Raw genomic sequence first — 16056 nt, 5'->3', positions numbered from 1 at the left:
TTGCAGCAGAATAAAATCGAAGGTACCAAATGTTTCCCTGGCTCCAGTTGACACGGTCGTCATCATACAAGATATTATTGTGCACGTCAACAGAGTCTCTGTCGGGATTATAACTGTTTAAAACACAAGCAGTTGTTTGGGGGGAGGGGTGTGTGGCTATGACTAAACTGCTTCCTCGTCTGTTTGGTTTTTATTGCAGCACGAAAAGAACACGCAGAAGCTTCCGATCAGTTGACGACTGTACAGAAAAGGTTGGAGAATTAAAAGATGCTGTTATTTTGTGTCCATTTATTTTATTGTATTTGTTTTAATCCTCTCTTCTTCTTTTTTTTATACTTGCAGTTTTCAGGACTTGACTCTGTACTTTGGACTGAAGCCCAAGATGGGAGATAAGGAGGTGACCGCCGGTCATCTCTTCATGCTCTGGTTTGAGTTTTGTGCCGACTTCAAGGCCCGGTGGAAGAAGGAGAACAAGAACATCTCTAAAGAAAGGTATCAGAGGGCTCGAGTGCATCAACTGCCTCGGCCAAGGAGGTTATTTCTGTTGGTTCGTCTGTTTGCCAGCAGGATAAACTACTGGCCCGATTTTCATGAAACTTGGAGTAGCACGGGCCAAGGAAGAACCCATTCAATTGTATTGTCTGCTCTCTCCCAGTGCCCTTGTATAGTAGTTTAGATTCAATTCAGAAAAATGCCTCCAGCTCAGAATTACAATAATAACAATGTCCGGGGGAAAAAAACATTTTTTAAATGCCACAAAACTTGCAGGTGGATCCAGTCGGTTTCATCCTGCAGTCAGGCACTCGAAGAGCGCAGACCTCCACCAAGGCCGTTTCCATAAGTGAAAAATAATGTGTGTATCCTCCCATGGATTTAGATCCGCTCCAAAATTCAATGGGTTCTTTCTTGGCCCGTGCTGCACCCCTCCACCGAGTTTCATGAAAATCGGGCCAGTAGTGTTTCTGTAATCCTGCTGACAAACAGACAGAAAATCAAACTGAACCCGAAAACATAATCTACTTGGTGGAGGTAAAAATCCAATGTTTTGTAACCTCATGTCATTGTGTTTCAATTACTGACCTTATTTTATTTATTTATCTTCTATAAAATGTGACATTGATACATTGAATTTATACTGTAAAGAACTTAATTTGTAATATACATGCCAAAGTCAAACCAATGAGTTTGACGCCTTGCAGATTAAAAGAGGCTCAGCTGTCAGTGAAGAGGATCACATCAGAGAAGAAGGTGGAGACCAGGAAGATCAACCCCAACAGCCTGGTGAGACTAAAAACTCAGATTACCTGCAATGTACAATAAATACATGCACATATACTCATATATATAATACACTCATACTTCTATGTCTCCATAGAACATATGAAAGCAGACAGCATCATTCATGCTGCTTTGAGTAAATGTTGTCTCCTGATTGTGATCGTATTTTACTCCCCACAGAAAGAGAGGCTGCGTCAGAAAGAAGCCAACATGTCTTCAACCTGAGAGAAGGAACATAAAGCTGATCAGGATCATTACAGCCATCTTGGATCAGACTGGATGAACGTAATATATTTTAAAAACTCTTTTGCTGCTCTGTTCCTGACGATGACATCTTGTTTTCCATTCACTGACAGCTCTGTAATATAATTCACTACCTAAAAATGTACTTTGATTTGAAAGATTTTAAATGTACATGTGCAATATTTAGAATTTAATATTATAAACTTCCACGCTGTATTTATATCTGTGTGTTGCACTTTCTACGTTGATTTTGACGTCTTTAAATCCTCCTAGAGTATTTTTTCTTTCTACGAATAAAATCACTGATCAGAAAATATGTGATTTCACAGCTTGTTTTATTCACAAGCAACTTTACAATACAGGATATACATATTATACACAGTCATGAAATGAAGTGGCATTTAGCAGTGCAGGTTGTAAAAAATAAAAATAAAAATCATCATCCCACACAGTGGAAACAATACAACCACCGAGTCCTTTGAAGATGTGTCCTTATACTTATATTGTGATGATCCATAGCCTGGATGTCTCCAACATATACAGCCGCCTCAGTTCACTTTGGCAACACTGCATCTTAAACCTTCTGACAACAAATCCTCCAAATCTCAAACACACAAAAGAAAAACTTTGTGGAAGCAATGACTGATAATTAACAAGATATCTGGACAATGTGATGGATTATTAATTGCAGCTCATATAGTTTCATGTATTTTAGAGAGAAAATTACACCTTAATCAACCACGTATGTATATTTCCTTTCAACATTTTCTCCCCATTATAATGATTTTAAAAAAGGGCTCAGGTAAATTCCTCACCTTCCTATTCCCACTTTATTCTCAAGTGCCCTTTAAGCAAAATACACTTTCCGGTTTATATTTTTGCAAAACTGCACTTTCCCTCCAATGGAAGCGGATATTATCAACCTGGATGCGTCAGTTTGCGTCTAATCCGTATCGATTGTTGTGCAACGGCACTGCTTTACGCGCTGGATCCGTCTCTTCCTGGTGCTGGGTATCTGACCCGGGCAGAAGAGGGTGTAAGTGACGGTGCTGAAGGTTTTGGGTTTGCACGCAGAGCAGGACTGAAAGGCGTCTCCGTCCTGGTAATTATGCCTCGGGATGTAGAAGGAGTTGCACTGTCCGTAGCAAAACCGGTTGATGATGGTGCGACTCAGGCAGCCCTCCTCCTGCATGGTCTGCTTGAGCGGCTGCGTCTTGCACCAGTCAAGCCGCAGGTACCGGCGCTCCGTGACGTGCAGCGCCTCCTGACTGGACTCCAGCACCTCGTCGGTTGAGGTTACAGAACCCGGCCCACGGGAAATTAGTCCACTGATTGCTGGTTGTTGGCATCTATCCGATTCGTTTGGGTTGTATTTGTTTGGGTGCGGGAATGCGCCTTGAAAGGTGACAGCATCTGCGCTCCTCAGCGGGCTGAGCAGCAGCGCCAACACCGCTGCAGAGATCAGCACTGATGGTGTCTTCATCATTGAAGCTGAAGGAGAGAAAAAAAAATACACAAAGAGAATTGATGGAGAGAATTTTACGCAGTTTATGTGAGGATTTTACGCACAACTTTTACGCGAGAATTACGCACCAAACAAGCAGCAAATAAATGACCATTAAAGCAGTTACCAGCGGTTACTAAATGAAGTTACCTGTTGTTATTTAAGCTCCTCACGAGAAAACTTTATCCAGACAGTCAGTTCACAGCATGTTTGTTGTCCAGGTTCTTGCTCCTGGGCAGTGGCTTTATGAATGACATGCTGAGGGGGTTTCTAAACTGTCTTGAGCTTCAGAGCTTCAGCAGGACACGCCCCCAATCTCCCCCCCCCCCCCCCCCCCCCTCTCTCCCTCAAACCCTGATCCTACCTTTATCTGTGTGAAAGAAGAACAACTCCAAACGTTGTCAATGCAGATAAATCGTTTATTTGACTGTACAGAACAAAACATAACACAAACGTTTTTGTTGGCAAGATGCCGTCAACAGATTCAGTGCTGCCTGTAGAGACTCACGACTGCAGTGAGGAGAACAGATACTAATCAGAGTAAGAGCTACAATATGTGCCATGCTACAGTGACGTGGTTCACGGTCAACCTTTACATGACAAAGCAAAGCTGCTACAGTTGATAATTAACTTCCAATAATATGATCTGTATTGAATCTTTGCGTGTGAAGACACAGAGGTGATTATATCAGGACGTACAAAAACTTCAAATTCCCTCAAATCAGTATTTCTTTATTCAAACTTCTCTTTATAATACATTTCTAGTTATACTGTACACTGCCAGTCAATATTTTAACACTTTTATATTTTAGCATTTTGGGTTTAATGGTTGAATCTCAGGCAATGTGACTATTTGACTTAAAATTGGTTTGTTAAAGTGAGAATCTTTTCCCCTTACAAGATTTTTAATATTCTGATCAGATACTTACACTAATAACATGATAACAGTTTGCTTTGTGAGCTTTCCGGTTCATTCTCAAACTCTGAAACAGCAGCTGTCAAAATAAATGTCAACACAAAGTCCCACCTGCGTGATGTTTGAGAAGCAGTTTTGATTTTGTGATGAGATTTTGCATTTTCTTTGTCAGGATCCAAAAAAAAAAGCTCTAAAATGTTGTTTCCTTGGACGAAGGCCTCGGATCGTAATGCTTAAATAAAGCCAGGTGCCGTGTAAGAGTTTTAAATGAGAGCGCCTTATATACAGTAAGTTGTGCCGAATTAGTGAAGAGCTAATTAATATGATCGCAATACAATAAAAAAGCATGAACGATTTTCAAGCTGCTTCTCTTTTCTCTGCTTACTATTGCTTATTTTACAGTACTGGCACTGAAGTCACAAATCCATCGCTTGTTAACCAAAAAGTTTAAATATGTTGTGTTAAAAACTCGTATCTGAGCGTATACTTCAATGTTACAGTGAGTGTTGCAGGCGCGGGAGTTTAGGTGGTGGTTTTGCTTGCAGCGGAGACGGTCGGCGCCTCTTCCTCCTCTTCCTCAGAGAAGTGAGGAACAGATTTTTTGGCGACCACGTTGTCCAGCCTCTGGCCCATCAGATACGGGTTGACACTCTGCAGGGAGGCAGGGAAATATGTTACTATACAAAAGTTATAAATTACTCAACCTGCGTTACTTTGAATTTCATTAAGAACACTTTGTATTTCTCACGCATGCCTCCACAGTGAAGGAAATCATGAAACCTTACTATTTAAAGCACTTCTGCATGTTTAAATGAACGTGTTTAAATAGTAGTGAGTGTATAACTGGATAAATGAAATATATATAGTTTCGTTGTTAAAGAGTTTGGTCCGTTTTTTTGGATTCTTCGTTCACTGTGGAGGCATGCGAATAAAAAAACAACGTTTTCTTCACAAATTCAAGGTAACACAGAGTAATTGATATATAAATAGTCATTTTGTGGGTGAAGTATTCCTTTGAGAGTACATCAGGGGTAGATTTCCGTGCTGGTGATGTGGTTTCTCAGAAACAAAACTACAAAGGAAGAAGACAACAAACATAATACCCTTTTTCTTCTTTTCGGTCCACCCTTCAGTTTTTGGTACAAAAGCTCCTTGTTCTGAAAGGAAACAAAAGTTTTCAGACATTAAATCATGTTTCTGTTGTTTTACAGCCGCTCTCTTTGTTCCTATAGTCCACAAATCACCAGACCAAGATTCAAGAATGAATCCATGCACATCACCAACAAGCTTCGTGTGATCTTTTAAATGGCAGAAGTATTTTCTTCATTTTGTTTTTAAGCCGTCACACGCATGAGCAGACCATGAGAGACCAACTCTGTGGCTGCTGGGCCGCTTGGCAACATCCATTGTTTCTGTTTCAAATGTTAGATGATGAAACCAGAAGAAATCCTCATCACACTGTTAAACCACTACATGCTTACACTTAGGTGTGTTTAATTTATTTAAAAAAATAAAACTTTAAACTCAGAAATCACTTTGCACTTCCAATATGTGATGACATGTATCTTTAGAGTTTTGTTTGGACACGATGAGCAGTTTGAAGCTCTGGGAGCTTTTTTTCAGCCTTTGATTGGTCTGTGATCAAACATGATCATGTGTTCCAGTCCTGCTCTGTACTCACCCACTTGGCCAGCGCTGGGTAGTCATGCTCTGGGTCAAATAGGTGCTGGTGTTTTTGAAACTCTCTGCTGAACTCGGCTGTGTCCGGAGCGTTTTCCAAACACCCGTCTGCTGCTGTGAATGTGATGAGAGGCAAACGTTAAATACAATATAAAACAGATATAATTGGCCCTGTGGCATCATTAATAGCAACATTTGCCCATCTGTTTATATATAATGTGCTTAGAACAAGAGGCGCTACCTGTCTTTCCCAGGGGACAGGGGTTTGGAGGGTCTGGGTACCCGTGGTCATCACTGAAGTCTTTGGGAACGTTGTCGCCGGTCAGCTCGGCCACAATGTTGGGGATGTTGCCAAAGGGGCCGAGGTGCTGCAGCCCCTCGTGAGCACCACCTTGTGGAGGCAAACAAGAACTACAGTCACTACAAAAACAACAACAACAAAACCCAGCAGCTAGAAAACGATTCATGATGAAAGTACAGGCATCAATGAAGCATGTATATGTTATAAATGTCATGTTTGACAATATGCTCCATGTCTCAACAACATTAATTCATTTTATAATAACTTGTTTCAGCACAGGATGAAGCCCCATCAATGATCAGTTATATCACTTGCGTTCAGTATTTGAATGAGTCTAAATACATGATTAATTAATCTATTTTTTTATATTGTTATAACTATTTTTAACATGTTTTGGTAATTTTTCAAGCAAAAATACAAAATATATGTTTTTCGTTGTCATGTGATAGAAAATAAATATCTTTGAGATTTGGGCTGTTAGTGAGATATATTATATTATATCTGTGCATTGCTCTATTGACATGTTTTGTGTTAAAAAATAAAAGTGAAAGAAGTAAATGCAGAATAAAGACAGATGATATAAAACTAATATCATTTATATTATCCATATTGGGGGATCACCAATCAAACCAGAGGTATTGGGTTGTTCTGATCCAGTGCTGCTGTCACAGTTTGGGTTGTTTAATCAGAATAAGAGGCAAAATAAGAAGAATTGCATACAACAAAAAGAAAATGAGTACATAATATATCATAATAAATACACAGCATGTGTAAATATAAGCACTTGCACCCTCCCTACTGTCCACGTCTCCCCTTTTAATAAAGTGTATTATTGTTATGATGATTTTAGCTTTATGATCTTTTCCTGGTTTCACCTGGTTCGTCTCCTCCTATGTGTGTTACATACCTTGTATGCTCTGAGGCCCGACAATGTTGGTGGCCTGATGTGCGGGATACTCCACCCTGGGCCGAGCTATGCCCAGCTGCTCCATGACACCGTGCAGGAGCCGCTGGATCTCGGCCTCAGACACCTGGTCCGCCGTGCGCGGGCTGCGGGCTGGAGCTGTGCCGAGCTGCAGCCACAGGAGGAGGCCGAGGAACGATAACCGCACCGCCGAGCTCATTTCTGTCATCTGTGGAGAAGGAACACATTAAGCTACTGTGCAAAGGATGGACATGTGCAAACACAGCTGCCTTCTCTGTTACACACAATGCCAGGCTAATTAGGTAGGAACACATCCCATAATATGAGAAGAGTGTTTGCATATGATGCTTTTATGTTATCTGTTGTGGTTGATATAAATAGTAAAAGGTAAATTGTCTGTAAATTGAATAAAGACTTTGTGCGCCACTCACTCTGTAAACAGAGCCAAGGCCGATGTAAATAGTCTATAAATAGCCTACATGATGTCTATTAAACATAAAAACACCATATTTTATGAGAAAAGCTCTCTTTATTTACATTTATTGTATTTACAGTAGGATTTATTGCAATAAAACATCACAAAAGGCTAAAACAGGAATTAAGGTGTATTTTGTCTTACCGTGCACTGATGGTGGGACCTGCGTATTGCGCGAGACCTGTGTCAAGCTGGCCAGAATAAATGTGGATTCCGGTTTCCAGAATAAAAATGGTTTCCGGTTTCCAGAATAAAAGCTTGCGTCACAAACACTAATGAAAAAATATAGTTTAAAACAGTTTCTCTCAAATTTTTACTGAAATCAATTCCGATTAAAGTTTATTTATCAAACATTTTGATGTGAATTGTTCTTAAATAATTGGCTTAAACCTTTCTCTTTCCCCGGTTCATTTTCTCCCACTTTATTTTGAATGGAAACACATAATTTCCACTGTCATCACGAGCGTGCATTACGCAACCTGAGAGGACGCCGATCCGTCTCACTTCACGGTTCAGATGCAGTTGCTAAGATACCAAAATCCCTCTCTTCTCATTGGCTGTTACATTAAATCAATACTTTGTGCACTCAGAAACACTGCACGGACATGAAGCATAATGAAAGTCTCCAGAGATGAAATTTCAATATTTATTCTTACGATTCTTTTCCTTTTAGACCAGAAGCTTTATGGGGTCATCTGGTGGTTAAGTAATAGGTTTCCCATTATGTCATTAACATTATAATATTGGTATTGTGCTTATATCTAGATATGTACTGTATCTGTAACTTCTTATATGGATTGCTTTCATGGGCCTCTTGTGTCAGGGTTTCTCTTGATACTGACTGTTTACTTTAAACGGTCCACTGATCTGCACTTTCTTTTTTAAATGCTTCAATAGGCATATATTTCCTTGCATTTTGAGTTTGCATCAAAGATACACTGAGGATAAACTGAGGATAAACATGACCTAATGACAACCCTGTAACACCTTTAGTATAATGTTTAACATGCAGGAGGTAAAAGAGAAAAAAATAAACATTTATTCACTTGATATAAAAGTATGGTGACAGTTCACCTACAATAATCCTGTTGTGCAATAAAAACACATATATACACACACACACATTAAAATGTAACTTAAGATCTGAGTCAAGACAATAACAAACACTTTATAAATATAAACTAGTCCATCAGACATTATAAACTAAAATGTTGCAGTAAGCAACCCACATGACTTCTTCCCATTTAAAACATTATAGTGAAATGCGTCTTCTCCAAGGTGTGAGCTGCAGTTTCCCGACGCCAGTGAGAACAGGAGAGCCGTCTGCATCGTGTCCTCTGGTGAATCTGGAGAAATGAACAACATCTCTGAAAACAAAGATGGGAACACAAACCAAACTAGAAACAGTCGATATAAGTGCATTAGATTTAGGATGAAAACTGTTTTAGAATACACAAGTTACTGGTTAATGGGCTTTGAGACGATACTATATTATAAAAACAAAGACCATATTCCTGCTGTCTGATAACTTCATTGGTTCTACACTGTAAAGACATTCTGTGAAATTAATTACAACGCTTTTATAATTTACCTTTTCAGTCCCTCTTGTGGAGTTTTGCATGCCTCTTTGTCAACGGGGCTGTGACTGTCCAACAACGCCGGTGCAGGTCTAAAACTGTGCTCTATAAACAGTTTTAACAGCATTACATTCTGTGCAAAAACAAATTGACATCTGCTACAACCTGCTTCTTCATATTGCGTTTACCTGCATAAGGCATACAGGTCCTAAACAGCAGGACATTGGGGAAAGTCTCCAGGCCGAGGCTTCTCCTGAGCGTTGGTCGGGCTCTTGAGGGAGACTCTTGGCTCTGCTCCGAGACGCCAAGCTTGACCTTTGGCCTCGCTTGAATCCAGGGCACCGTTTTCACTAAGTATTTGAGAAAATTAAATGAAAGAGGCTTTTATTTAAGACAAAATGCTTTATATGTTTTACCTTTCAAACTGTGTCTTTTTCTGTGTCCTCCCTTTGCAGCTTTCAGATGAGGGAAGTTAATCAGGAACTCCATACTGTCAATTACATCTTTAGGAATCGCACCTAGAAGCAAACGTAGTAAAGATGTGATTGTTGCAGATATCCAGTCCGTTCAAACAGCCTTAATTAAAATGATAGCGTCAAGATGGAATCATTTGGTTTGTTACCGAATAAATCGGGATTATCAATGAAGGTTTGCAGGACGAGAACTCTGAGTTTAAGTCGCCCCTCAGACATCTCTGCCTTGTTGGGAGGCGGCAAAAGACACGGAGCAAAGACTGTGGCGATGTTGGAGCTGGTCATCAAGTTTTCAGAGCACCTGACAGCAGTGCATTAAATAAAGAGGAAAAACACATGACATGTAATCTCTTTGTAGGTCTCTTGAAGACCTTTCTCTTGAAAAAGAAGCTCCATTGCTTTACGGTTAAGATAACTCCTTCAAAACTTCAACATTTCAGTTGTTTGAGTAACATCAGAGTTTCACTTCATATAAATCACACTGGTGCTTCATTATTAGTTTTCTCAAACCTCGCAGAGACTTTGGAGAGGAAGTCAAACAGGTAATGCAGACACGAGGAGTTTCTGGCAGGTAGCAAACAGGACAGCAGCTGGAGGGCCGAAGTCCTGTCCTGCAGGTTGGACAGCTGCCTGGGCTTTGAGCAGAGCTGCGTGGAGCTCAGAGGGAAACAGAGGCTCCGGCAGCTCCCTGCAAAACTGTTTGAGGAGCGTTGTCACATCGTATGGGGGGGCTGTGGACAGACACCCTTCTCCTCCATTTAACTTGGCCTGAAAACACAAATTAACTACATTTTGTCACAATAGAAATCAGTGATTTCTCAAACCACCAGATGGCGCTGTTGCCTCAACATCATTTATATTAGTAAAAAGGTTAGAATCTTACTCTGAGGGTCTTAATGCGAGGAAGAGAGCCTGATTTTCTAAACAGGCCTACAGTCCCAGCACGCTCCAGGAGCAAGGAACAAGCATCCACCAAAAAGCTGAGACAACATGTTAAAGATTAATCTGACCTGTTGTCCCAGTTTAATATCATAGAGTTCCTAATCCTGCAACTCACCAGGGCACCAGTCCAAACTCAGCAATGTATTGTCTGGGTAAACACTGCAGAGGAACACCAAAGACCTTTGAACCACAGATGAGCAGCTTCTCCTTTTTCTTCTCAAAGCTCTTCACAGTTATCCCATAAATAATTTGAAGGTGAAACTGAATCCCATTACTGTCTGCGACCTTCATGGTTTGAATGTCACCGAGAGACGTTAAAAACTACGCAGTTCAGCAAACTCCTTCAATCACTGAGTAAAATCACTGATGAATGAAGGAGGCCGGCTTTATAATGCTCATCTATATCACCTGTGGACACAGGTGAGGAGGAAGTGAAGGAATAGTGTTGTGTTCAGGGCACATAGGGAAGGTGGTAGATATGAGCTTTCAATTTGAAAGTAACTTGAAAAGTGTTTTATTAATCACACATGGTATAAAAAATAAAAGTATCTAAAAGAACTATATTTATTGGATGATTTAATTAGAGTGACGGTTTTAAGTCCAAGGCCATGGAGAAGAGAACACTTTCTCAAATGCTGACTTCCTGTATATTGAGACATTCCAGACTGTTACTGTTAAAAGCAACTATTTTTTATTACAACAGAACATATATATACAGCAATAAACACAGTAGAAATACAGATATGGATGAAATGCTGGTGCAGTCGGTGTGGGGTTGTGGGGTTGTTTGTTTTTTTGGTGCTGGTTGGAGATTTAGAAGCACTTCCTGTGGACGATGGAGGGGCCAGCCTCATCGTACTCCTGCTTGCTGATCCACATCTGCTGGAAGGTGGACAGGGAGGCCAGGATGGAGCCGCCGATCCAGACGGAGTATTTCCTCTCAGGGGGAGCGATGATCTGTAGGGAGAGGAGAAGTATAGGTTGGTACGAGGACATTTGACAACAAAATTAACTTCAGGCACTTCCTGTCAACTAAGCATTACAGGTAAGAGGACAAATCTGTGTTTTTGATTTTGGGGTGAACTGTCCCTTTAAGAAGCCAGTGCTCACCTTGATCTTCATGGTGCTGGGGGCCAGGGCGGTGATCTCCTTCTGCATGCGGTCAGCAATACCGGGGTACATGGTGGTTCCACCGGACAGCACATTGTTGGCGTAAAGGTCCTTACGGATGTCAATGTCGCACTTCATGATGCTGTTGTATGCAGTCTCATGGATACCAGCAGACTCCATACCTGCGCAGGTGAGAGGACAAAGGTGAGTGTTCATACTGCTGACATTAAATCTGTGCTAATATGGGAATAAATACAGACATTTTACACATATGGCACCTTTCGAAAGCAATGATTCCAAGTGCAATAAATAAGTAAATAAATGTTAAAAACAATAAAACAAATTGGCCATAAAGAAGGAATCATACAAACAAATTAAATTTGAATAGATTCGATATTTCAGTAACATATTTTATGGTAAGACTTTACTTTAAACCCCTTATTACGCATTTATAAACAGTATATAAACATGTGTAGTTACACCTACTACAATGTAACTATAAGCAGATATAAGGATATTATATGTGTTCATTTATGTACATTATGTGTCAACAATAGCACCGTCTCTGATCAAGACATTTTACTTTCACTGCATTTAATATTATTATTTATTGTCTGTTCATACACCAGCACTGTAATTAGTTATAAGCACTGTATTAAATGTTTATATAATGTCAAGAAATGCTAAATAAAGATTACATTAAGATACTGAAGTATCATAAATATAAAGAAAAATACAAATAAATACAAATTTAATTACATTATGAAATGTCAAATTATTGTTTTTCTCAGCTCGGTTATTGTTGATGTCAATCTGAAATTGTACCTTCCGGCGTCACTAGATGCCCTCATATGAAAAGGGTTTATGACGCTGTGAGACTCACCGATGAAGGAGGGCTGGAACAAAGTCTCCGGGCAGCGGAAACGCTCGTTGCCGATGGTGATGACCTGACCGTCGGGCAGCTCGTAGCTCTTCTCCAGGGAGGAAGAGGAGGCGGCGGTGGCCATCTCGTTCTCAAAGTCCAGAGCAACGTAACACAGCTTCTCCTTGATGTCACGCACGATCTCACGCTCAGCTGGAGGGAGGACAATTAATCACAGTTTAGTCGATTAATCTCACATGACAACAAATCATACTCAACAAACAGCTTTCTGAACGAAGAAATAACACATCGTTTCTCTTACAAATGAAAAGTTTAATGCATGAGCAAGAAAATACACCTTGTGAATACACTTGGTCACTATGTTTTATTAAGTAAAGGATTTGAGTATTTCTTCCACCACTGCTTGTACTGCAAGTGTCACTTGTTGTGGTCTTGCTTTAAATAAATATAGTGTACTTAAACCTCCAGAACACATGTTAATCTCATAAGTCATGCTAGTTGTTGGGGCTTTTCTTACCAGTGGTGACAAAAGAGTAGCCACGCTCAGTCAGGATCTTCATCAGGTAGTCAGTCAGGTCGCGACCGGCGAGATCCAGACGCATGATGGCGTGGGGCAGAGCGTAACCCTCATAGATGGGCACGTTGTGGGTCACACCATCACCAGAGTCCAGCACAATACCTGACCACAGAAAAGCAGCAGTTTGTCAGAAGACAACTCACACTATCAGAATATTATTGGCCTGCGATCTTTTGGTCGAGACTCACCGGTGGTACGACCAGAGGCGTACAGGGACAGCACAGCCTGGATAGCCACATACATGGCGGGGACGTTGAAGGTCTCAAACATGATCTGGGTCATCTTCTCTCTGTTGGCTTTGGGGTTGAGGGGGGCCTCAGTCAGCAGTGTGGGGTGCTCCTCGGGGGCCACGCGCAGCTCATTGTAGAAGGTGTGGTGCCAGATCTGTCAAAAGACAGGAACATGGAGGAAATGAACCATATGTTTGATATGACTCACAAAAGGACTATCAAATTGACACGTCAACACAAAAGCAAGCATTACGGCAATATTTATGCATTAGGCTCCAATCAGAAAAACATTGAAGAATTTGTTGTTTGTCTTCACCTTCTCCATGTCGTCCCAGTTGGTGATGATGCCGTGCTCGATGGGGTACTTCAGAGTCAGGATACCCCTCTTGCTCTGGGCCTCGTCTCCCACATAGCTGTCCTTCTGACCCATACCCACCATCACACCCTGAGAACGAAGCAAACACAGCTCAGAATCTCACACAAGGCACACACAGACAGCCTGTGATGAAGCTTTGACATTTGAATCTTTCAGAAACTCATGGCTGTTGTCAGTATTCCTACCTGGTGACGGGGGCGTCCAACGATGGACGGGAAGACGGCTCGGGGAGCGTCATCACCGGCGAACCCAGCCTTGACCAGGCCAGAGCCGTTGTCGCACACCAGGGCGGTGGTCTCGTCGTCGTCGCACATGTTTGGTCTTTTCTGGGCTGGCCTTCTGAACGAGACAGAGGGTGAAGATTAGTTTATGGGATCCGGAATTGAGGTGTCACGATATACCAATGTTATTAAAGTAATTTAATATTGATATTGTGTTAGTAATACGTATATGATAATATGGTTTTTGGACGCTTTTGTACAGTTACGGATACAGACTCTTTCTAGTCGTATTTGACGAAAACGCATTAACAAAGTCGTTTACATCGAAACACTGAACATTATTCATCCTCTTTAAGGTTCTGATGAAAGTTCCATTTAAATCAAAGTGATTATTTGCAGGAAATGATGTAATATTTCCATTTAAAGTCTCATTTCACATGAAAAACAAAACAAAACCATCCAATCCTGAAACAATGTAGCACTATGTTGAGTACGAAGACACCTCTCAGTGCTCTAATCTCCTCTCCGAGTCTCACAGCTGCCTGAAAAGCCAAAACGGGACATATCCCAGCCTCTCCACACACACACACACACACACACACACACACTCAGGGCTATTTTTAGCCATCGGGACCCCTTGTCACCCTCCTCTGCCCCCACAACCCGTCCTCTGTATCTCATCATTAAGCCCGAGCACAGTTAACAGCTGAGGCGGTGTGTCTTTTGACAAGTGGCAGGAGGAGGTCTGGGTCTCAGCTGTCGCCACATAGTGGTCTCCTCTGTTTGGAGCCAGAACATGTGCTCTGATCCCTCCAGGATCTCTGGACACAGCCTGCATCCCAAGTGCATCCTACACCCCCCCCCCCCCCTTACATCCTACATACAGGCTTCCCCATTCAACATCTGTACATTCAATTTAAATGGCTGCTGTTGCATTTTAAAATGAGACGAATGAGCACTTGAAAGGCATCGTTGCAATAAGATAAGATTCTTTATTCTCATTGCATGTCAAAGACAACTCAATTTAGTTGATAATTTAATCAAACAAAAATACTTTTCATCATTCCAGGGTAGTACAACACATCGTAAGGGTACAACATGCTTACAATTGGAATTGTGGAACAATTATTTAAGAGGCCATTTGTATTCCGGGGTTTCCATAGTTTGTTTCAAAGTACTTAGTCCATTAATTGCTACTTTCATGAAGTTTTTAACTACTTTTTAATCTTCATTTCACCAGGAAAGTCCCATTTAGATTAAACATTTCTTTTTGAAGACTTCCTGGCCATGACAGGCGGACTAGACTTTGATTATTGTGGGTTTCAGTGGAGCGTTATAAATGCTTCTTCAGAATGAACATATTGTGAGTAATATACTGAATAGTTTGGTCTTTAAACAGTCAAACCTAATATTATCTATTTCATCTCAAAGTATATACATTTTGATGTATCTAAGTTGAGTCAGGGCTTCATGCCTGTCTCTCCACAGCAAGCATCCCAACCCTGCGTCCTCAACCTCTGAGTATGTCCTACTCTGCAGAGTGCAGCTCACCGCTCATACATCTGGATGACGTGTCCATATTTTGCAACAATCTCTGAAATGTTCAGCACTAACTTTCCTTCAATGTCTTCCCCCTGTCTTATGCTCAGCTCTCATCCTTCCCCCAACAAACTAACTATGAGCTCCGGTCACAGAAACAACTTCAAACTGTAACAAAATGAATAAATCCATGTTTGGCAGTAAGATGTCGTACAGCAGCGGCGTCTGATCCCTACTGTCCAAAAACAACAACAACAACAGCTGAAACGCAAAAGACTGCAAAGACACTCACCAAGTTGTTACCACAAGACTGGAGTTTCCACTGGGACAAAGGGCCGAGGGTGTGAGGGGGACCTTAAATATGTCCCAGCGTCCTGAGGCTGGGGGGCTGGGGGGCCGGTGGGCGGGCTCAGCATTTCACACAAGCCCAAATTAAGTGCTGCTTAGCAAAATGGTTCTGTAAAGTGGATCCTGTGTCAGGGATGACATAAAACTGGAGCGATGTTGCCTTGGAGACGAATAGGCAATGGACAGAAGGGAGAAATAGTGTGACGTTTCTTTAAGACCTTTTCCTAAAGGGATGGTTAAAAAAGTTGGGGTTCGTCCAGTTTGATATGAATTTAGGTGCGCTCTCCAATGGTCTGTACATTAGTATGCTGTATCTAAATTGTTTTAGGTGTCAATTATTTGTGTGGTTTAATTTATGGAATTTAAATCCACTTATGCCCATTAAATTAAAGGTGGCAGAGAGATCGGGACACTTGATAAGTTCATATTCTTGCAGCATCTTTCTCCCACTCATACCT

The 16056-nt window shown here is 41.2% G+C and overlaps 5 protein-coding genes across 6 annotated transcripts in view; 1 reads left to right on the top strand and 4 right to left on the bottom strand.

Annotated features, from left to right (window-relative positions):
- The window catches only part of fmn1 (formin 1), a 30042-nt gene extending 28236 nt beyond the window's left edge, over nucleotides 1-1806 (top strand). The window contains exons 15-18 of the mRNA XM_029425835.1: nucleotides 200-251; nucleotides 343-492; nucleotides 1200-1281; nucleotides 1459-1806. Of these exons, the coding sequence (XP_029281695.1) occupies nucleotides 200-251; nucleotides 343-492; nucleotides 1200-1281; nucleotides 1459-1503 (329 nt within the window). The 3' untranslated portion in view covers nucleotides 1504-1806. The remainder of the gene's footprint in view (nucleotides 1-199; nucleotides 252-342; nucleotides 493-1199; nucleotides 1282-1458) is intronic.
- Nucleotides 1807-1839: 33 nt separating this feature from the next.
- On the bottom strand, nucleotides 1840-3262 carry grem1a (gremlin 1a, DAN family BMP antagonist). The gene is made up of 2 exons (XM_029425976.1): nucleotides 3176-3262; nucleotides 1840-3012 (listed from the first exon to the last, which is right to left on the bottom strand). The coding sequence occupies exon 2, from the start codon at nucleotides 3005-3007 to the stop codon at nucleotides 2465-2467; it is 543 nt and encodes a 180-aa protein (XP_029281836.1). The 5' UTR covers nucleotides 3008-3012; nucleotides 3176-3262; the 3' UTR covers nucleotides 1840-2464.
- A 164-nt stretch (nucleotides 3263-3426) lies between these two features.
- Nucleotides 3427-7582, bottom strand: scg5 (secretogranin V). The gene is made up of 6 exons (XM_029425929.1): nucleotides 7467-7582; nucleotides 6830-7055; nucleotides 5863-6012; nucleotides 5623-5735; nucleotides 5045-5098; nucleotides 3427-4592 (listed from the first exon to the last, which is right to left on the bottom strand). Exons 2-6 carry the CDS (start codon nucleotides 7053-7055, stop codon nucleotides 4464-4466), a joined length of 672 nt encoding a protein of 223 aa, XP_029281789.1. The 5' UTR covers nucleotides 7467-7582; the 3' UTR covers nucleotides 3427-4463.
- Nucleotides 7583-8328: 746 nt separating this feature from the next.
- Nucleotides 8329-10139, bottom strand: LOC115003985 (uncharacterized). Of its 2 annotated transcripts, none has more exons than XM_029425930.1 (6): nucleotides 9883-10139; nucleotides 9522-9673; nucleotides 9316-9417; nucleotides 9088-9249; nucleotides 8914-9004; nucleotides 8329-8689 (listed from the first exon to the last, which is right to left on the bottom strand). In XM_029425930.1, the coding sequence occupies exons 2-6, from the start codon at nucleotides 9655-9657 to the stop codon at nucleotides 8575-8577; spliced, it is 606 nt and encodes a 201-aa protein (XP_029281790.1). In that variant the 5' UTR covers nucleotides 9658-9673; nucleotides 9883-10139; the 3' UTR covers nucleotides 8329-8574. The 2 variants fall into 2 exon arrangements, with proteins under 2 accessions (XP_029281790.1, XP_029281791.1); XM_029425931.1 differs by having other exon boundaries at nucleotides 8329-8668.
- An 843-nt stretch (nucleotides 10140-10982) lies between these two features.
- Nucleotides 10983-15694, bottom strand: actc1a (actin alpha cardiac muscle 1a). The gene is made up of 8 exons (XM_029462925.1): nucleotides 15543-15694; nucleotides 13676-13829; nucleotides 13431-13559; nucleotides 13073-13268; nucleotides 12825-12986; nucleotides 12308-12499; nucleotides 11425-11606; nucleotides 10983-11271 (listed from the first exon to the last, which is right to left on the bottom strand). Exons 2-8 carry the CDS (start codon nucleotides 13802-13804, stop codon nucleotides 11128-11130), a joined length of 1134 nt encoding a protein of 377 aa, XP_029318785.1. The 5' UTR covers nucleotides 13805-13829; nucleotides 15543-15694; the 3' UTR covers nucleotides 10983-11127.
- Between the last annotated feature and the right edge of the window lie 362 nt (nucleotides 15695-16056).

The sequence above is a fragment of the Cottoperca gobio genome, chromosome 24, assembly GCF_900634415.1.
Source record: "Cottoperca gobio chromosome 24, fCotGob3.1, whole genome shotgun sequence".
Taxonomy (NCBI): Eukaryota; Metazoa; Chordata; class Actinopteri; order Perciformes; family Bovichtidae; genus Cottoperca; species Cottoperca gobio.
Note: the sequence above shows the minus strand (reverse complement) of the source record. Positions and strands in the feature narration are given on the sequence as shown.